At 41.8% G+C, this 15,757-nt stretch overlaps 1 protein-coding gene across 7 annotated transcripts in view; it reads left to right on the plus strand.

Annotated features, from left to right (window-relative positions):
* ARHGEF6 (Rac/Cdc42 guanine nucleotide exchange factor 6) overlaps positions 1–15,105 on the plus strand; it is a 50,821-nt gene extending 35,716 nt beyond the window's left edge. For 3 of the 7 annotated variants that reach the window (XM_074962696.1, XM_074962701.1, XM_074962703.1), the window contains exons 13-21: positions 318–396; positions 1,561–1,694; positions 2,799–2,936; positions 6,770–6,790; positions 7,931–8,024; positions 9,306–9,395; positions 10,765–10,864; positions 11,579–11,633; positions 12,522–15,105. In XM_074962696.1, the coding sequence (XP_074818797.1) occupies positions 318–396; positions 1,561–1,694; positions 2,799–2,936; positions 6,770–6,790; positions 7,931–8,024; positions 9,306–9,395; positions 10,765–10,864; positions 11,579–11,633; positions 12,522–12,662 (852 nt within the window). In that variant the 3' untranslated portion in view covers positions 12,663–15,105. The remainder of the gene's footprint in view (positions 1–317; positions 397–1,560; positions 1,695–2,798; positions 2,937–6,769; positions 6,791–7,930; positions 8,025–9,305; positions 9,396–10,764; positions 10,865–11,578; positions 11,634–12,521) is intronic. The other 4 variants (XM_074962698.1, XM_074962702.1, XM_074962699.1 and 1 more) reach the window with 3 other exon arrangements.
* Positions 15,106–15,757: the final 652 nt, after the last annotated feature.

A 15,757-nucleotide genomic window follows, 5' to 3' on the forward strand; every position in this document is an offset into this window, starting at 1 on the left:
AGTTGTGCAACATGACTTTTCCTAAGAGAGGCTTATGGAAGTTAGTGAAAATGACCCTCCTTTGTAAAGCTTTTGAGATCTATGGAAGAGCTAGGTACTATAATTTATTATAATTCAGTTAGCATGGGAGTTCCTTTAATGGACTTGACCTTGTGTTTGGCCTGCTAAGGACAGGGAAATCTAGATCCACAGACTGAAGGGCAATCTTTTCTGGTTTCCTGAAGCCTTCAATGATTTCTGGTGGTGACTCCTGAGAAACGCAAATTGGCTAAAAATGATAGATGTAGAGTCTGAATCATGCTCAATTCTTTTTGTAGGGAAAACTGCCACTAACCGGAATGACGCTGACAAAACTGGAAGGAACCGAAGGGACCGAGCAAGCTTTTGAAATCACAGGTCACTACACTTGTTGCATGTCCTGTCCGGGGGGAGCAGCAGCTACTGTATAAGTAGTTCTGAGATGCTCTACGCTTTCACTGCGACGACATGCTAATCTGTTCTTGTTCTTATGCTGCTGTGACACCTGAGTTCTGTGTGTCCAGCTCCCTTGATGACCAGAACGGGGTCTGCTTCTGACCCATTTGTGTGCAGTTTAACCTGCCAGGACTGTGCTCAGGCTGCTTCAGACTCCATTATGGGTTACCAGTAGCTTGTATGCTGAGGAAAGAGGGGAGTTTAAGGTACAGCCAAGGTCTGCTTAAATTGGTACAGTCCTCTGAAAATGTTGGGAATCACTTCCGTAATCTACTACCAGTTGATTCACAAGCCACTACTTCTGCGCATTGAGTCAGAGTATCATCAGAGCTAGAAATGGAAAAAGACCTGGATCATCCAATCCATCCCTGACCAGTGCAGTGTTGTTTCCTGATTTATATTTCCTAATTTCTTATCCATTCTAGTTATAAATGTCTTATGCTCTGGGGTCCCTTGACAGATCATTCTACAGCCCAAAACATTTCACGGCTAGGATGCTTTTCCTAATACTCAGTCTAAATTTCCCTTTCATAATTTCATCCCATGACTCCTAGTTAGACCAACCTTGTATCATGTTCAGTACTTTGGCTGCATCATTAGCATTTGAACCCTGTAAATATTTGTAGACTTTTATCATGGCCCCCATTAGTTACTGCTTAGTGAAGCTACACTTAGCTTTTAATAATTCCTCACACATTTATCCCTCCAGTACCCTGGTCATTTCTGCTGATCTTCTCTGAACTCCCTCCAGTTTGTCAATATCTTTCCGGCAATGAGGTGCCCTGAATTGAGCACACTATTCCAGATATAGTCATCCCAGAGTCACAGAGGGCTTGATCCCCAAAGCCCACTCACGCTAGAAGAAAAGCTCCCACTGACTTAATTGGGCTTTGGAACAGGCCCATATAAAGGGACTTGTACCTTCCTCCTCTGGGATGCGGTGCTTTTTTTTTTTTTTTTTTTTTCCCAGCCATATCGCACTGCAAACACAGGAGGTGCTTCTTGTCAGAATGAGTTGGGCTGAATTTCTCTCTTTGGTGGATTGATGCCATTTTATAAGGAATGTAATTTAATCCTCTAATGCAGGGAACATGATAGAACGAATCACAGTGTCCTGTAACAGCAGCCAGGATTTGCACGAATGGCTCGACCATTTGCAAAGGCTAACCAAAGGGACGTGCAGCACAATATCAAAAACACAGTCCTGGAGTGCTCATTCTGTAAGTATGTTGTACCATTCCAGTCCTTTCTGAACTTATTGGATCTCAATATTGACGCTAGGCTTTCTTCTTACCTAATGTGACAAAAGCAGATGGTTTTGTATCTAGCTAGTTTCACAGAATCATAGAAATGTCGGGCTGGAAGGGATCTCGAGAAGTCATCAAGACCAGCTCCCTCTGCTGTGGCAGGACCAAGTAAACCTAGATCATCCCTGACAGATGTTTGTCCAATTTGTTTTTAAAGCTTCCACAGTCTCCCTTGGAAACCTATTCCAAAGCTTAACTAGCTTTGTAGTTAGAAAGTTTTTCCTAATATCTAACCTAAATCTCCCTTGCTGCAGATGAAGCCCATTGCTTCTTGTCCTACCTTCAGTGGACATGGAGAACAATTGATCACCATCCTCTTTATAACAGCCCTTAACGTATTGGAAGACTGTTATCAGGTCCCCCATCAGTCTTCTTTTCTCAAGACTAAATGGTTTTCTAAACCTTTCATCATTTTCGTTGCTCTCCTCTGAACTCTTTCCAGTTTGTCCACATTTTTCCTAAACAGTGGTGCTCAGAATTGGACCCAGTACTTCAGCTGAGGCCTCACCAGTGCCAAGCAGAGCGGGACAGTTACCTCCTGTGTCTTACATACAACACTCCTGTTAATACACCCCAGAATCATATTTGCCTTTTTTGCAGCTGCATCACATTGGCCACTCCTGCTCAGTTTGTGGTCCACTATAACCCCCAGATCCCTTTTGGCAGTACTACCGCCTAGATAGCTACTCCACATTCTGAGGTGGTGCATTTGATTTTTCCTTCCTAAGTGAAGTACTTTGCACTTGTCATCATTGAATTTCATCTTGTTGATTTCAGACCAGTTTATAGAGCTACAGGATTTTTCACATTGAGGTCATGGTTCTGAGCCCTCATCATGCCTGTGACTGTTGAGTTCACACCTAACACTGTAGCTAGCTATTCACGTCATTTTTCTAATGTCCCTTGCTATCTTTGTGGTAAGCCATGACCTTACAGTAGTTCAGATGGAGAAAGGTCTTTTTTTCCCCCCTCTCATATATTGTATGCGAAGGCAAACAGCTTTCACCATCTCATCAGGTATTTTCTCAGACTTTTAGTTCAACTGGACAGCTTCGCGGACCACTGGAACCACCCAAAATCCTTAAAGCCTGGACCTTAAGTTGTCTCCGACCCGCTCCTCCACTCAGACCATCAGCAGCTCTAGGTTACAAAGAGGTAATCTTGGATACATGCAGGATATTGTGCCTTTCATAGAAATCTTTAACATTTGTGCACAGAGTTGTTTTGCATGATGATAGTAGAAAGGAGTAGGTTTAATGACCTTTAACGAAGATAGGTGTTAAAGGACTGCACAAAATAAAGCCCTGATCCTGCAAACACTTAGCATGTATGTCCCACCAAGTCAGTGGAACAAAGTTTCGTGCTTTAAGTTAAGTATATACATATTTGCAGGATTGAAGAGTTTATATTTTCCACTGATTCCAGTCCTGCAGTCTTTAGGCAAAGCCTCCATTTGAGAGTTTTATGTACATGAGGACTTCAGAACTGGGCTCAACACAGAAAATTGTGGGAAGGAAACCACTATTAATTTTGATTATATTTCTCCACCCTGTATTTTTGGTGCTAGATCACAGATCCCCTGTTAGTATTATCCCCCTGAAAAAACTCAGTTTCCAGGGCTTAGGTGACACATGGGAAGTCGGTGGGGAAGCCCATAATAGAACCCAGATCTGATTCTTAGTCCCCTGTTTTAACCACAAGACTATCCTTCCCTCCCTTAAAATAAACTGAGTAATTGTTTAATGTTCCCGGTAGCAGTAGATGACTAAACAGCTGAATCACCAATCATCCTGGTTACAACGAAGGTGTGAACATTACTGTCTCATGGTCCTAGACGCATCCTAGGCTTGTGTCAGCCACCCTTCTGTTATAACAGCTCATTCTCAGGGCCTGCAATACTCTGAAACCTGATGGGCGCGGGGGGGTCTGTGGGCTGCAGGAGTGAATTATTTAGGATGGGGGTTGAGACATCACGGTGGCAGTTGAGATGATTTTTTTAATTAAGAAAAATCAGAAATTTTATTTTGGAAACTAAATTGGGTTTTAAGATCCCTTAATCTTTCCATGCTCCGAGTCCCTAATGTTGACTAACCGTTTTCATATATAACAAACTGTTGCCCATTTACTGCATTTTAATCTAAGGATGAATCACTGCTTTGCAATAAGAAATGAATTTTCTTTTAAAATAGGCCAAAAATGTCTAGGTTGACCAATATAACTATTGACACCACAGCCCTTTGAATCCCATTCACAAGTTATGACTGGGTAATTGCAACACAGCACATTAGACTATATGTCTAGAAAACAGCTTAAGATTTCTCTAGAAGAGAATTTATTAATGGTGATTCCATAACAACTGTTGTGTGATAAGAGAATGACCATGTGACTGGTGCGTGAAGCCTACAGTACTGTGAAAAACTCTCTGCTGAGCATGGGGCAGGCTGTGATGATCCCACACACAAAGTGGATGTCCGCAATGCCCTGTGTGCTAAGGAGCAACGTTCTGGTGGCAGCCCCCAGCCCTCACCCACACAAACCTTAATATGACAATGTGTAAGTGAAGCTAGTGTTCATGGAAAGATTCCAGGTTGTCAATTAAAAGCCACTTATTTAACGTCTACGGATCAGGCACAGCATGTGTAGCTGATGTGTGTCTCACTGCCCTATCAGCATGCCTCACATGCATTTTGCAGGGTTGGATCTAGGAATGAGCCATTCAGCTCAGGCCCACCCTACTGAGGTTGCTGGCAGGGTGCTCGTAAGCGCCAATTGTGAAGAGGGTTCTTGGGAAGTGGACCTCATCTGCTAGGATCTGTATGTGGCCCCTCCCCTGCACCATTTTGTAGCTTAAAAATAAAAAACCTTTTCAGAATCGTTTGCGTTTTGCAAATCAGAACCCCAATTCCAAGTAGAACCAGACCTGACACGACTCATCTGGAATGTACACTAATTGATTGGCCCACTCTGAGCAGGAAGGAAAAAAGTAAATTTTAAACACATTCTGATCTTGGTGTTACACCTGGGTAAATTCAGATGAACTCCAACTGGAGCTATGTTCACGCACTAGAAGCCAGAATTTGGCCCTGTTTTTAAAGGCATAACATTTCTGTTCACACACTAAGTGGCTCAAAGGGCTTCAACACAACGCCTATGATTCTTAATTCACACCTCCCACAATTACCTGGTGGACAGTAATGGTTTTGAACAAGACCTTTTAAAATTTAGGCTGAACCTCATGGATAGAACCATGTAATGGGGATGAGAAATCAGACCAGGTCAGGTTCCTGTTATGAGACATATGAAAATGATTTTAAAAATCCATTTCTGTAAAGAGAATTTAGAGCTTCAATTGAAAGAAATTCATTATTGTCTGGGGGGGAGGCGCAGAGTTTGATGGAAAGATACGAGATTTTTAGACATCCACTGAGATTTCAATTGGTTTCTTGTTCGTAGGGCGGAATTTCACATATTCATGTGCTCTTTCTCGTAGCTAGCTGCATTCAGGAAACCCCAGAAGCCTGCTTACGCACTGTGTATCAGTGTCGCCATTTCCATTTAAACTGGGTCATTTTTCCTGTTCTGTTTCTAGTCATAATTTGAAATTACAGAGCAGGTGCCCATCAGTAAATTCTCATGTACGGATTTGGGGTAATGGGGTGTGACACACATTTCCTAGTTTGAAAAATTACCTGCCTTGCACGACTTGCAAGGTTTCTTCTTACAGCAGCACATTTCTGTGCAAACAGCAACTTCTGTTGGGTCAGAGGGCACCACGTGAGTGCACTTAGAGGACGAATCTTGCCTCAAAACCCATGTCATATAGGGTCTCTGGGTCTTTCCCAGAGACCCCACAAAAACATTTGTAGTAAGAGCTGCTTCTAGGAGCAAATCTAGCCCTCAGTACTTTGGCCATGAAACTTGTCTAACTGCTGGGGAACACCTGACTGCAGGTTATCAGGCCAGGGAGCTACTCTGCTAATCCAGCCTAAGGACTGGAATAGTTTCTGTGGCCTTTGCAACCCACACTAGGGAAGACTAGAGGTTCAGTCATCCCTGTCCACTCCACACTGTCCTCAGAGCAAATGGATACCACAGAAACCTATGCTGTGGGCCCGTACTGGATGCAGCATGTGTGGACACCTCCCTGCAAAATCTTCTGGCACCTTCCTGTCCTCTTCTGCAACAGATCCACAGTGGTTCCACTGTGTTGAGAGCCCAGTGTGTCTGCTGAGGAGAGGGCAGGATTTGGGCCATATTGACGATGATTATAGGGGAAAAACTATTTCTCGTGAAGTAGAAGGAAAATTCTGGTGTATTTCAATGCCTCGCACTGTAGCAGTCTCCCATTTAGGGGGATGTTGATCAGGAGAAAAAATAATTTCACTAGGAAAGGGTCCCATTCTACTTTAGAAAACACAGTTCACAGCACGCCAGCGGGCATTGCCACCCTTACACCAAATGTTCCCTCACCCCCGCTGACTTGAAGAAATGGTTACTGTTCTTGAAACAAATCTGAGCATAGAGCAAAACCCCTGAGCCTGATCCTACAGCTTCTCCACAAGTCTGGGTGAGAGTTGTGCATGCAGAGCAGCTGCAGAATCAGTGCCTTAGCTTGCATATTGAGGTTGGATTTTTCGTGATTTATTGCATTTCTAAGATGTATGGTTATAAATAGGCAATATTTACTGACATCCTACTACTACTCATTGAAGCATGATTACTTTTTTTCCTGTATTAGGAGTATATTAATGCCTGCTTGTCATGTATTTCATATTTAATTAATTTTTCAACATTCATAATTTTGCATGAAACCATGCTCTTTTTGGTTCTTTTGCATGTTGATATTGAGGGTGTGACTATCCTTGTAGCACATTAATTGCAACACTAACATTTAAATGTTGTTTTAGAACTATTGATTAAATGGACTTGGTCAATAAAATCATCGACCACTCACACTCATCTTCTCTTTCTTTACATATTCATTTTAGAGGATGTCTTATATCTTAAAGGTAAGGGTAGATACATCTCTTTGGCTTATTGTAACATAGAATGCTTGTGCCGTGACCTTTATTAAGCAGATCTTTCCTCTCCCGTTTGCTTTTTCCTAATTGTGCCTGCTTTTAATAATTTACAACACGATTCAATTCTGATTGGTAAATACATTTTGAACGGGCTCACCAAAAATATTTAGAACTGTGACACAAAGGCTGCATTGCATGAAAAACATGACACCCCTGTTATTTATTTAGTTACTAGATCTTTTACCCTTGATATTTATATTACACATAACCTGTCATATACAAATGCTTTCAAAATCAATAAGAATGATTATGGCTCAACAAAAGAACTAAACACTTGTTTCTTATCTTTACAATCTTATCAGACACTAACTCTGTGTGCATATGCCTATATTTCATATATATGTGTGTGGGAAGGTGTTTATAATTTTATACACACAGATATAGTGTGTGTGTATATATATAAACAATATATAATTTATGATATGTTCTGTGTTATAAATTGTAGTCTAGGAATTAACATGTATCCAATTCTATAGGGAATTTTATAACTGACCACAGAAAAGTTGATCATACTGATATTTCTAGTGAATTTATGTGAGTCACTTATCAAAAGATTATATTTCATCTGATTGTGTTTTATTCCCCTGTCATTTGCCTGAGACACATGCACAGTTCCCGTTGCTTTTACTGGGATTTGTGCACACGGACCTAGTGCAGGGAATAGCCCTAAGTGCTGTGAAGTTTCCTTAACTTTATAACTGCTTACAAAGGAATTTAGTGCATAATGCAATGAACCAAATTCAGTCAGAATTGCTTTGCTATTTTAAGTATCAGAGGGGTAGCCGTGTTAGTCTGGATCTGTAAAAGCGGCAAAGAGTCCTGTGGCACCTTACAGACTAACAGACATATTGGAGCATAAGCTTTCGTGGATGAATACCCACCTTGTCAGATGCATGAGCATAAGCTTTTGTGGGTGAATATGTCAGATGCATCTGACAAAGTGGGTATTCACCCACGAAAGCTTATGCTTCAATACGTCTGTTAGTCTATAAGGTGCCACTCTTTGCCGCTTTTACTATTTTAGCTATCTTTGGCTCTTGTTTAGAAGGAAAGTCTGTTTCTCTATAGGATTCCAGCAAGAGTCCAAAGACCATGAAGAAGTTTCTTCCTAAAAGGAAAACGGAGAGAAAAGCATCTGATGAGGAGTTTGTTATTAGAAAAAGTAAGTGTTTCCTTTTCTGTAGGGGAGTTCTGTTTGCAACGTAATTTACATGAGATTTTAAATGAAAACAGAGCCATTTGTTCAATGCATCATATGTTGCACATAAATAACTAAAGGTACTTTGTTTCTAAGATTTTTTGAAAGCCTTCATCATACTCATAAGCTTCCCACTATGCCATGCACAGCTACCATCTATCTTAGTTTTGAGAGACCCTTGTGGGAATGCTTAGGATTTATATCACTCTTACCATTGATTTAAGCATCACAAAATCACGATGAGGTAGGTAGGGAAGTTATTATCCTCACCATACAGATAGAGAAACAGGGACCGAAAGGATAATCTTCAAAGCAGTTAATGGTTTAAATTGAATTTCAATCTATGAACTATCACAATAGCTGTGCTCTTCTAGGACAATGCAGATCACAAAGCCCAAGAAAGAAGCCTGTGAGAGCTGGGGGCAAAACATTCTTTGTCAAGGGGGTCTGGCTATGAAATTAACTCTCAGAGGAGATCAGGCCAGTCCAGCGTCTGCCCATCTTTAAGGAACATTGCAAAACCTATCTCTTCAAAAAAGCTTTCCAACATAAGAATAATATTCCCAATGCAGGCGTCTCCTTGTACTGCTAAACCCCTGCCAACAAAAAAGAAATTGATAAAATCTAACTCCCCTTCTTGCCCACCAATTTTTTTTTTAATCCCGTTGTGGGAGACCTGCTGGAGACTCCATGAAGTCTACTTGGGACATAACTTGATTTTCACATGGAAGTGGATCAGATACTGTGGTGAAGAGTGGCAGTACAAAACCCTAAAATAGATAAATGACTTGCCCACAGAGTGAGAGAGTGACAAAGCCAGGATTAGAAATCAGGACTTCCTGAGTCCTAGTTCTTAGTTGTACCTCTCTCAACGATCCTGGCAGTGGGGTTTTAAGCCTGCAACTTCTTAACAAATGCACTTATTTCCCCTGCAAGTCCCTCATACCGTGGGTAGTAGCTACCTGACTCTTCACAGCACTTGCTATCCAGGATCCCCGTCCTTCCTTTAGTCAGACCTCAGCCAAAGGTAGGCGCCACTCCACTTAATTGGCCTTCATGTGAAATGCAAAGCTCTCCATTCCTTTGAATTGAGAGTATCACCTCTGCCCCTCTCCTAGAGACAATACCATTTGTCATACAAGCAAGGCTGTCTCTCCTCGTAAGTGAGTTTGTTGCAAGGGTTTTGAGAGAGAAAAAAGAAGCCAAAATATATTGCTTTTAGCCAATATTTGCAATGTTTTGCAGGTACTGCTGCACTAGAAGAGGATGCCCAGATTCTGAAAGTTATTGAGGCCTATTGCACTGGTGCAGGTTTTCAGCAAACTCTCAGTTCAGGTAGACACACAAATATATTACATAATTCACAAGGTATCTGAAATGATGATCACCTCTTAGGAAAAAAACAGTGTTGCAACATACGGCAGTCAAGCTTGTGCAAAGAAACCGTGGTGTTTGAATCATCAAGATAAGAACATTTCATACATTTAGTGGTTTATTTGCTATTGTTTTTCTTCTGTCACAGAGGATGAACAAGTAGGAGGTAAGATGGCAGATGCTCTGGGTTGTAGTACACAGCTACTTCACTAGCACTTGGTAGGAATTAAACAAACTTAGTTTGTGCCTGTGGCTGTGAGTAAGAGAAACTGATGCTAATCTCAGGGTGGTAGGTAGCTTTTGAAAGGAAGCTTGAATATTATCTCTTGATCAGCCGCGTGTTTAAGAACAAGCTGCTTCATGAGAACCTGAGTATCTAACATTTTCTGAAACTCTGGAACTACGGCTATTTATCAGTGCTGTTGAGAGATCAGATTCAACTGGTGAACTATCTGATGAGGAAACATTTTTAAATTGGGATCCATGAAACATGTATCTTCTAATGGTTCCTACCCTAAACAAATACTTTAATTTATAAGCAATCAGATAATTTTAGATTCAGCGAGCGCCTCCAACAACTTGCCATTTGCTGCTTTAGCCCCAGTTAACTTAAGCACGTGCTTACGTCCATCCTTGCTAAAGTCCCATTGAAGTCAATAGGATTTAAACACATGCTTATATATTAAAACGTGTGATTTAGTGCTTTGCTGAATTAGGCCATTGCCCATTTTGTACCTTCTTTCCGTATTCCTGATGCTTAGATTGAGAATGGCCACAGCTATCATGGGGAATCACTCAAAAAACAAGTTTTTAAGGGTGCTGACTCCATGTGGGTATTTAACATACTGCAGTGTAGGCACTGTGGGGATCTAGAGGAGTCACTTCTGCTCTCGTTGTTAGCAGGCTTGACGTGTCTGGCTCTGCACATGCTGTTGAAAGTTTTACTCCTGGATGCACAATGTTTGCGCAGAAACTAGTGTGTTATCAAGGCTTAAATGGCAAGTTAGCTCAAAGGAGGAATGTTGATCATGGCATTTGAAGAAACCATCTAAGGCAGGGGACATGTGTACGCAACAGGGACCCCATCCTGACCGGAGCTTCTGGGTGCTACTGTCCTATAAATACTAATGAATGAATGCTAGCAGGCAACACAAGGACTTAGACTTGCTCTGAATGGGGGACCCAATTCCACCTCCAGCCGTTTCCCAATGAACTATCCTAATATCGACTAGGGTGAGCCAGTTCACAATTAGGCTTGTTATTTCTAAATGGTGTCAGCTGTTGTGGAAGGTTTCAGTTTTTCTTTTTGTTTGGCAACTCTTGTTTATAGGCTCTCGTAAAGACTCCATACCCCAGGTCCTACTGCCCGAGGAAGAGAAAATCATCATAGAGGAAACAAGAAGCAATGGTCAGACTGTCACGGAGGAAAAGTGCGTGAGGCTAGTCAGCTGCTTAGAGGCTTCCCTATTTGTGTGTTTATGCTTTAAACTTTATGATAAATTCCAGTGGATTTTGGATGATACCTTAAAAACCAAGGCCATGTCTTCTCTGTGTAGTGTTATTGGAAGGATATAGGTACTCAGGTCAGAATATAGCCAGTGCATCCTTTATATTCACTGGGAGTTTCAGGTGGCGAGGAGTACAAGACTGATTCCAATTTGTATTTAGCTCCTTTTCTTTTTAAAATTGGAGGCCAGATCCTCAGCTGGTGTAAATCAGCATAATTCCATTGGAGGTTATTTATTTGTAAAACCATTACTGCTCCGGCCGAGCCCCGACAGATTCATTCTTGTGGCCATCCATCCATATTCCATGCATACCATTTGATGTAAATGCCTTGTATGTTTTGTTGTTGAGACCTAGATAAACACATGTTCTGGTAACTGTTTTGATGGCTGTGACGTTTAAATGCTCCTCTGCTGAGACTCCAGAACAAGGTGTTATGGATGGACCCTCAGCACTGAGGTGCTGGCACATACTTAACTCAAGAAATGTTAATAGCCCTGCTGAAATAAGCAGCCTAAGATAAAATACAAACTGCCAGCACCTCCCACAACTAACTCTTTATTTGTATGCAAACCTCATTCTGATGTTGATTTACTGCACCTCAGCTCTCTTATCTTAATTTTCTGCTTATTTTCTAGAAGTCTGGTAGACACGGTTTATGCACTGAAAGATCAGGTCAAAGAATTAAAGCAGGTAATTAGAGCATTTCTGCATGTGCTGTCAGTAAGGAGCAGTGATTAAACAGGTGACCTTGCTCTACCAACATTCTATCAATTAGCCAATCTTTGTTTGAGGGCTGAGATGGCTTCAAAATTATGGGTCTGATCCTGCAGCTGCCTGACAGGCACACTTCCTATTGACGTCAGCAGGAGTTCTATGTGCCAAGTGGCTGCAGGATCCGTGGGGCTCTATACTTTGTGTCAGTATATGAAGAGTACAGAGCAGGGTTTAGCCTCTGGCAGCCATATATTGGTTTTTTAATTGTCCTGTCTCCTTTAATCTCTACGGACCTCAGGGTTCCTTTTATAGGATTATGATAAACGGATGTAAAAATTAATCCCCGTTGGGGTAGGAGAGGGAAGTATCCCTCCTTCCCTTCCCCTGCACCCCAGTTCTGGATCTTCTTGACATCACTCCACTACCAGAGGGCCTTGAAGTCGTGGTCCTGGAATGGGATTCCTGCAGGTGGATGCTTATGCCCATGTGAAGTCCCAGTAACTTCAATGTGGATCTGTAGAGCAGCAGGATCTGGCTGAGCAGGATCAGGCCCTTAGTGTATTCCAAACCACAAGTGACCCGGTCTGTGACTCTTTGGAAACCAGCACTAAATTTTGTCAAATGTCCCTGCTTTGGGTGTGTTTGGGTTTTGGGGGGCTTTTCCCCCCACCACTTTTAAGTGACGATTAAGGCCATGCTACAGCAAAACACTTAAGCACATGCTTATGTCTACTACTATTCAGCAAAGCACTTAGGCATGCACTTAACATTAACCGCATATTTAAATGCTTTGCTCTTTTGGGCCTATGAGGTTTTTGAACTTTGATAAGAATAAATATAGTGGGTTTTTTCCTCACCCCACAGGAGAGTAAAAAAATGAAACAATGTTTGGAAGAAGAGCTGAAATCAAGAAAAGATTTAGAGAAGTTAGTCAGAAGGCTATTGAAGCAAACTGATGAATGTGCCAGGGATGAGACTGGGCGCAAGTCCTCGGTTTTAGCTTGAATTCTGGATGAAGCTGCTGGCAGTTGCGTGTGACCTCAGGCGTTCTTGGGAAGCAGAACTGGATGCTTTGCTGCTTCTTGCTCCTTATTTTATTTTGTTGTGGTGGGGTTTTTTTGTTACAAAAAAAAAGTGGTAGTGAAAAATAGTCTGTTTCTATTCCATAAGGATATAACACATACCACAAACAAGTAAATAGTCAACAGCTAAAATGGTCAGCAAGGGGTCTACGATTCACAATTCATCTGCAGCAACTAATACCTCATTGTACCTGCTACTGGAAGCAAATAAGAAGTCTGCAAATGACTGCCACTCAGAAGAGGGATTTGACAGTGGTTTCCTATAAAGGAAATGTAAGCACTTTTTATGCTTTCCTTTTTATTCTTTTTAACGTGCCCGGTACTTAATTTATTGAATGGAAATGTTATTGAGCTGGAGTCAAGTAAAAACCAAAAAGCAACTAGCACTTGTTTTCTGAAAATCAAGAATGGAAGTTTTCCCCTCCACATATTCCTCTCCACCACCCTTAGTTGTCTGTAGTGAGCTAGTGCCCTGCAATAGTGTGGTTCCCATGTGGCCTTTATACAGATGAAAATGTGCAATTAACATTTTAAGACATTTTTAATTTAACTCCTTGGAGCAGTAGGAACTTCTTCTGTCATTAGCACATCAGGAAGTCACATTGGCTGGAACTGCCTCTTAGCAGCTAATGGTTAACACAACAGTTAACTTCTCTTTTGCCCAAAGGCCTGTTTCTAATGCATGACCTCTAATACTTATGTCCTGTTACATTTTCACGTTCTAAATGTCCATGTAGTGAATAAGCTTTATATTTTCCCAGTCCTTTTACCTTGCCATATGTGCTCCCCTCTTTATGGAATGCACACTTGGCTTGACAAGGGGTTGCTAGGTTTTTTTCCCCCCTACTTAAAACATTTGCAGTTCCTTCACCTTGGTTATGAAAAAAGACAATGACAACTAATTACTCCGTCCACCCCAAAGGGGCTTTATAATAGGAAAAAATGTTCTGTTGCAATAGGAAAAATATTTACATTTATGCTTTGACAAGAGCAGCAATGATCAGTCTCCCTCCTGTATAAGAATTTATACAGTTTTTACAAATTGCTGGCAGAAATACCAGCACCAACACATACGGTGTGTATATATAGACTGCATATTGCATTTCCATCTGGCTCTGGGTTCCCCTTGTTTTGTTATTGTTGCCTTTTTTCCTTTGCTAGCAATACATCGTTAATTTTAGCAGAAGGTCTGGAGTATTCTAACTGTTAAGAATGAATATCAAGGGGCAGTGTGTCCCAAAGAGATATAGACACATATCATAGCTCATTACTCTTTAAGTTCTTCATGAAGGAAATATTACAGGGAATAATTATAACCCTCATATTGCAATTAAAGTTCAACCTGAGTGGGGCAAATTGCATTTGGGAATGAAAAGCAATTAGGCTGAAAAGCTGGATTCTAAAAACGGTGGAGCATTTTAAAATGGGTTTTCATTTTATTGTGAGTTTGTTTGGGTGATCTTGTTTTGTTTGTTTGTTTGATTTTTTTTTAAAAATCTTGGGCCTTGTTTGCTCTGGCCAGCATTCACCATCCCTGTCCTTACTTCTCGATGGTAGGTGGTCCCTGAAGCGACCAGCTCTCTGACTCCTCGCACATCAGCAGTAAGTGTGTGAAGCTGAACTGTACTAAGCTGACCACTGGCCATGGCAATCTGTCCATGCCTCATTGCATGGGCACTGGGCTTTAACATCCATTCACTTGTGAAGGGTAGAAGTGTGAAATGTTGGTGTGTGGCTGGGTGTCATGAAGCTGGTTCTCCCACTTCCCGAGTAACATCCCTGTGCTGCTCCTGTCAGAGTAACTTCACTGAGTTTTGGGGAGCCAGGGTAGGAGAGGCAGTAATCTACCCCATGCTCCGGCAGCAGCTCGGCTGTGTCTGCTGTCTAGCTGGCATTGCACTTATGCACACACCCAAGCAACATTTGGCTCATGAACTGTAATCAATAAGTGAACTAAACCAGACTGTGACTTATAGTCCTGGGCAAAAGGTATAAATATATCCATCTAGTTCAGAGTTTATTTGAACCCATGCTGTGTACATATGCATGTTTATAAGATTTTTAATGTGCTGGAGGATGTGCTAGTACGTTTTTGGAACAGACGCATGTACTGAGCGTAACAAGCCAAAAATAAAATTAAATTAAATAAATAAAGGAAAGGAAGCCATGTCAAACGGATAGCAGTGTTGCCATAGTTACTTTGTTTACAGTACTTTGTAAATAGGTTCTGGTTAGTCTGTCTTAAGATGGATGCTCCGTGTCAGCTGCCTTCCACTTGATCTTTTGTCATGTAGATTTATTTACTTATGCAAGTTCAATTTTTCTAATGTTTTTATTTTGAACTATTTTTAAGTGACATTTTCAACAAATAAAGAAGGATAAAAATTGCTTCTTTGCTACATCTGTTGATTTCTGTGTCCAGTTCCCCTCTTCCCCGGGACTGGTATCCGCAAAATACAGCACCTGTTCGGTTAGCCTTTCAGTGCTGTGTCACAGGATAGCTGGTTTCTGTGGACAGACTGAGCCCAGTGCCACTGCACTGGAGCAGGGTAGCCCAATCCAGCTAATTGAAGAGGGCTGAGCTACACCTGGGCCTATAAAGTGCAGCTAGTAGGCAGCTGGTGGGATAGGACTGAGACAGGTTGAGCCCAAGTCAGCAGAGGTCACACTGGAGTGGAGCTGACAGCTGTGGTGGGTCCCTTGAGCAAAGGGGCAACTCCACAACCTCAAGAGGGGAGTGGAGCTGGAGGAGACAAAGTGCTGCCAGGAGCTGGAGAGCCAGAGACCTCTAGGAGGGGTGACTTAGCAGCCTGGGGACCAGGTATTGGCTTAAGACTGTGTTCTCTTTGTTTGTTAACCTTTGTTATAAAAGAATAAACTTCCTGGACTGGGCCTGGGCATGGAAGCGCATGCTTGGCGACAGGGCAGCATTCTCTCCCCCCCCCCCCCCCCCCGACAATCTGGCATTTGGCCCAAAGGCCATACCAAGAACGAGTTGCCAATGTAAGGCTAGAGTTT

Source organism: Natator depressus, chromosome 9 (genome assembly GCF_965152275.1).
Source record: "Natator depressus isolate rNatDep1 chromosome 9, rNatDep2.hap1, whole genome shotgun sequence".
NCBI classification, from domain to species: Eukaryota; Metazoa; Chordata; order Testudines; family Cheloniidae; genus Natator; species Natator depressus.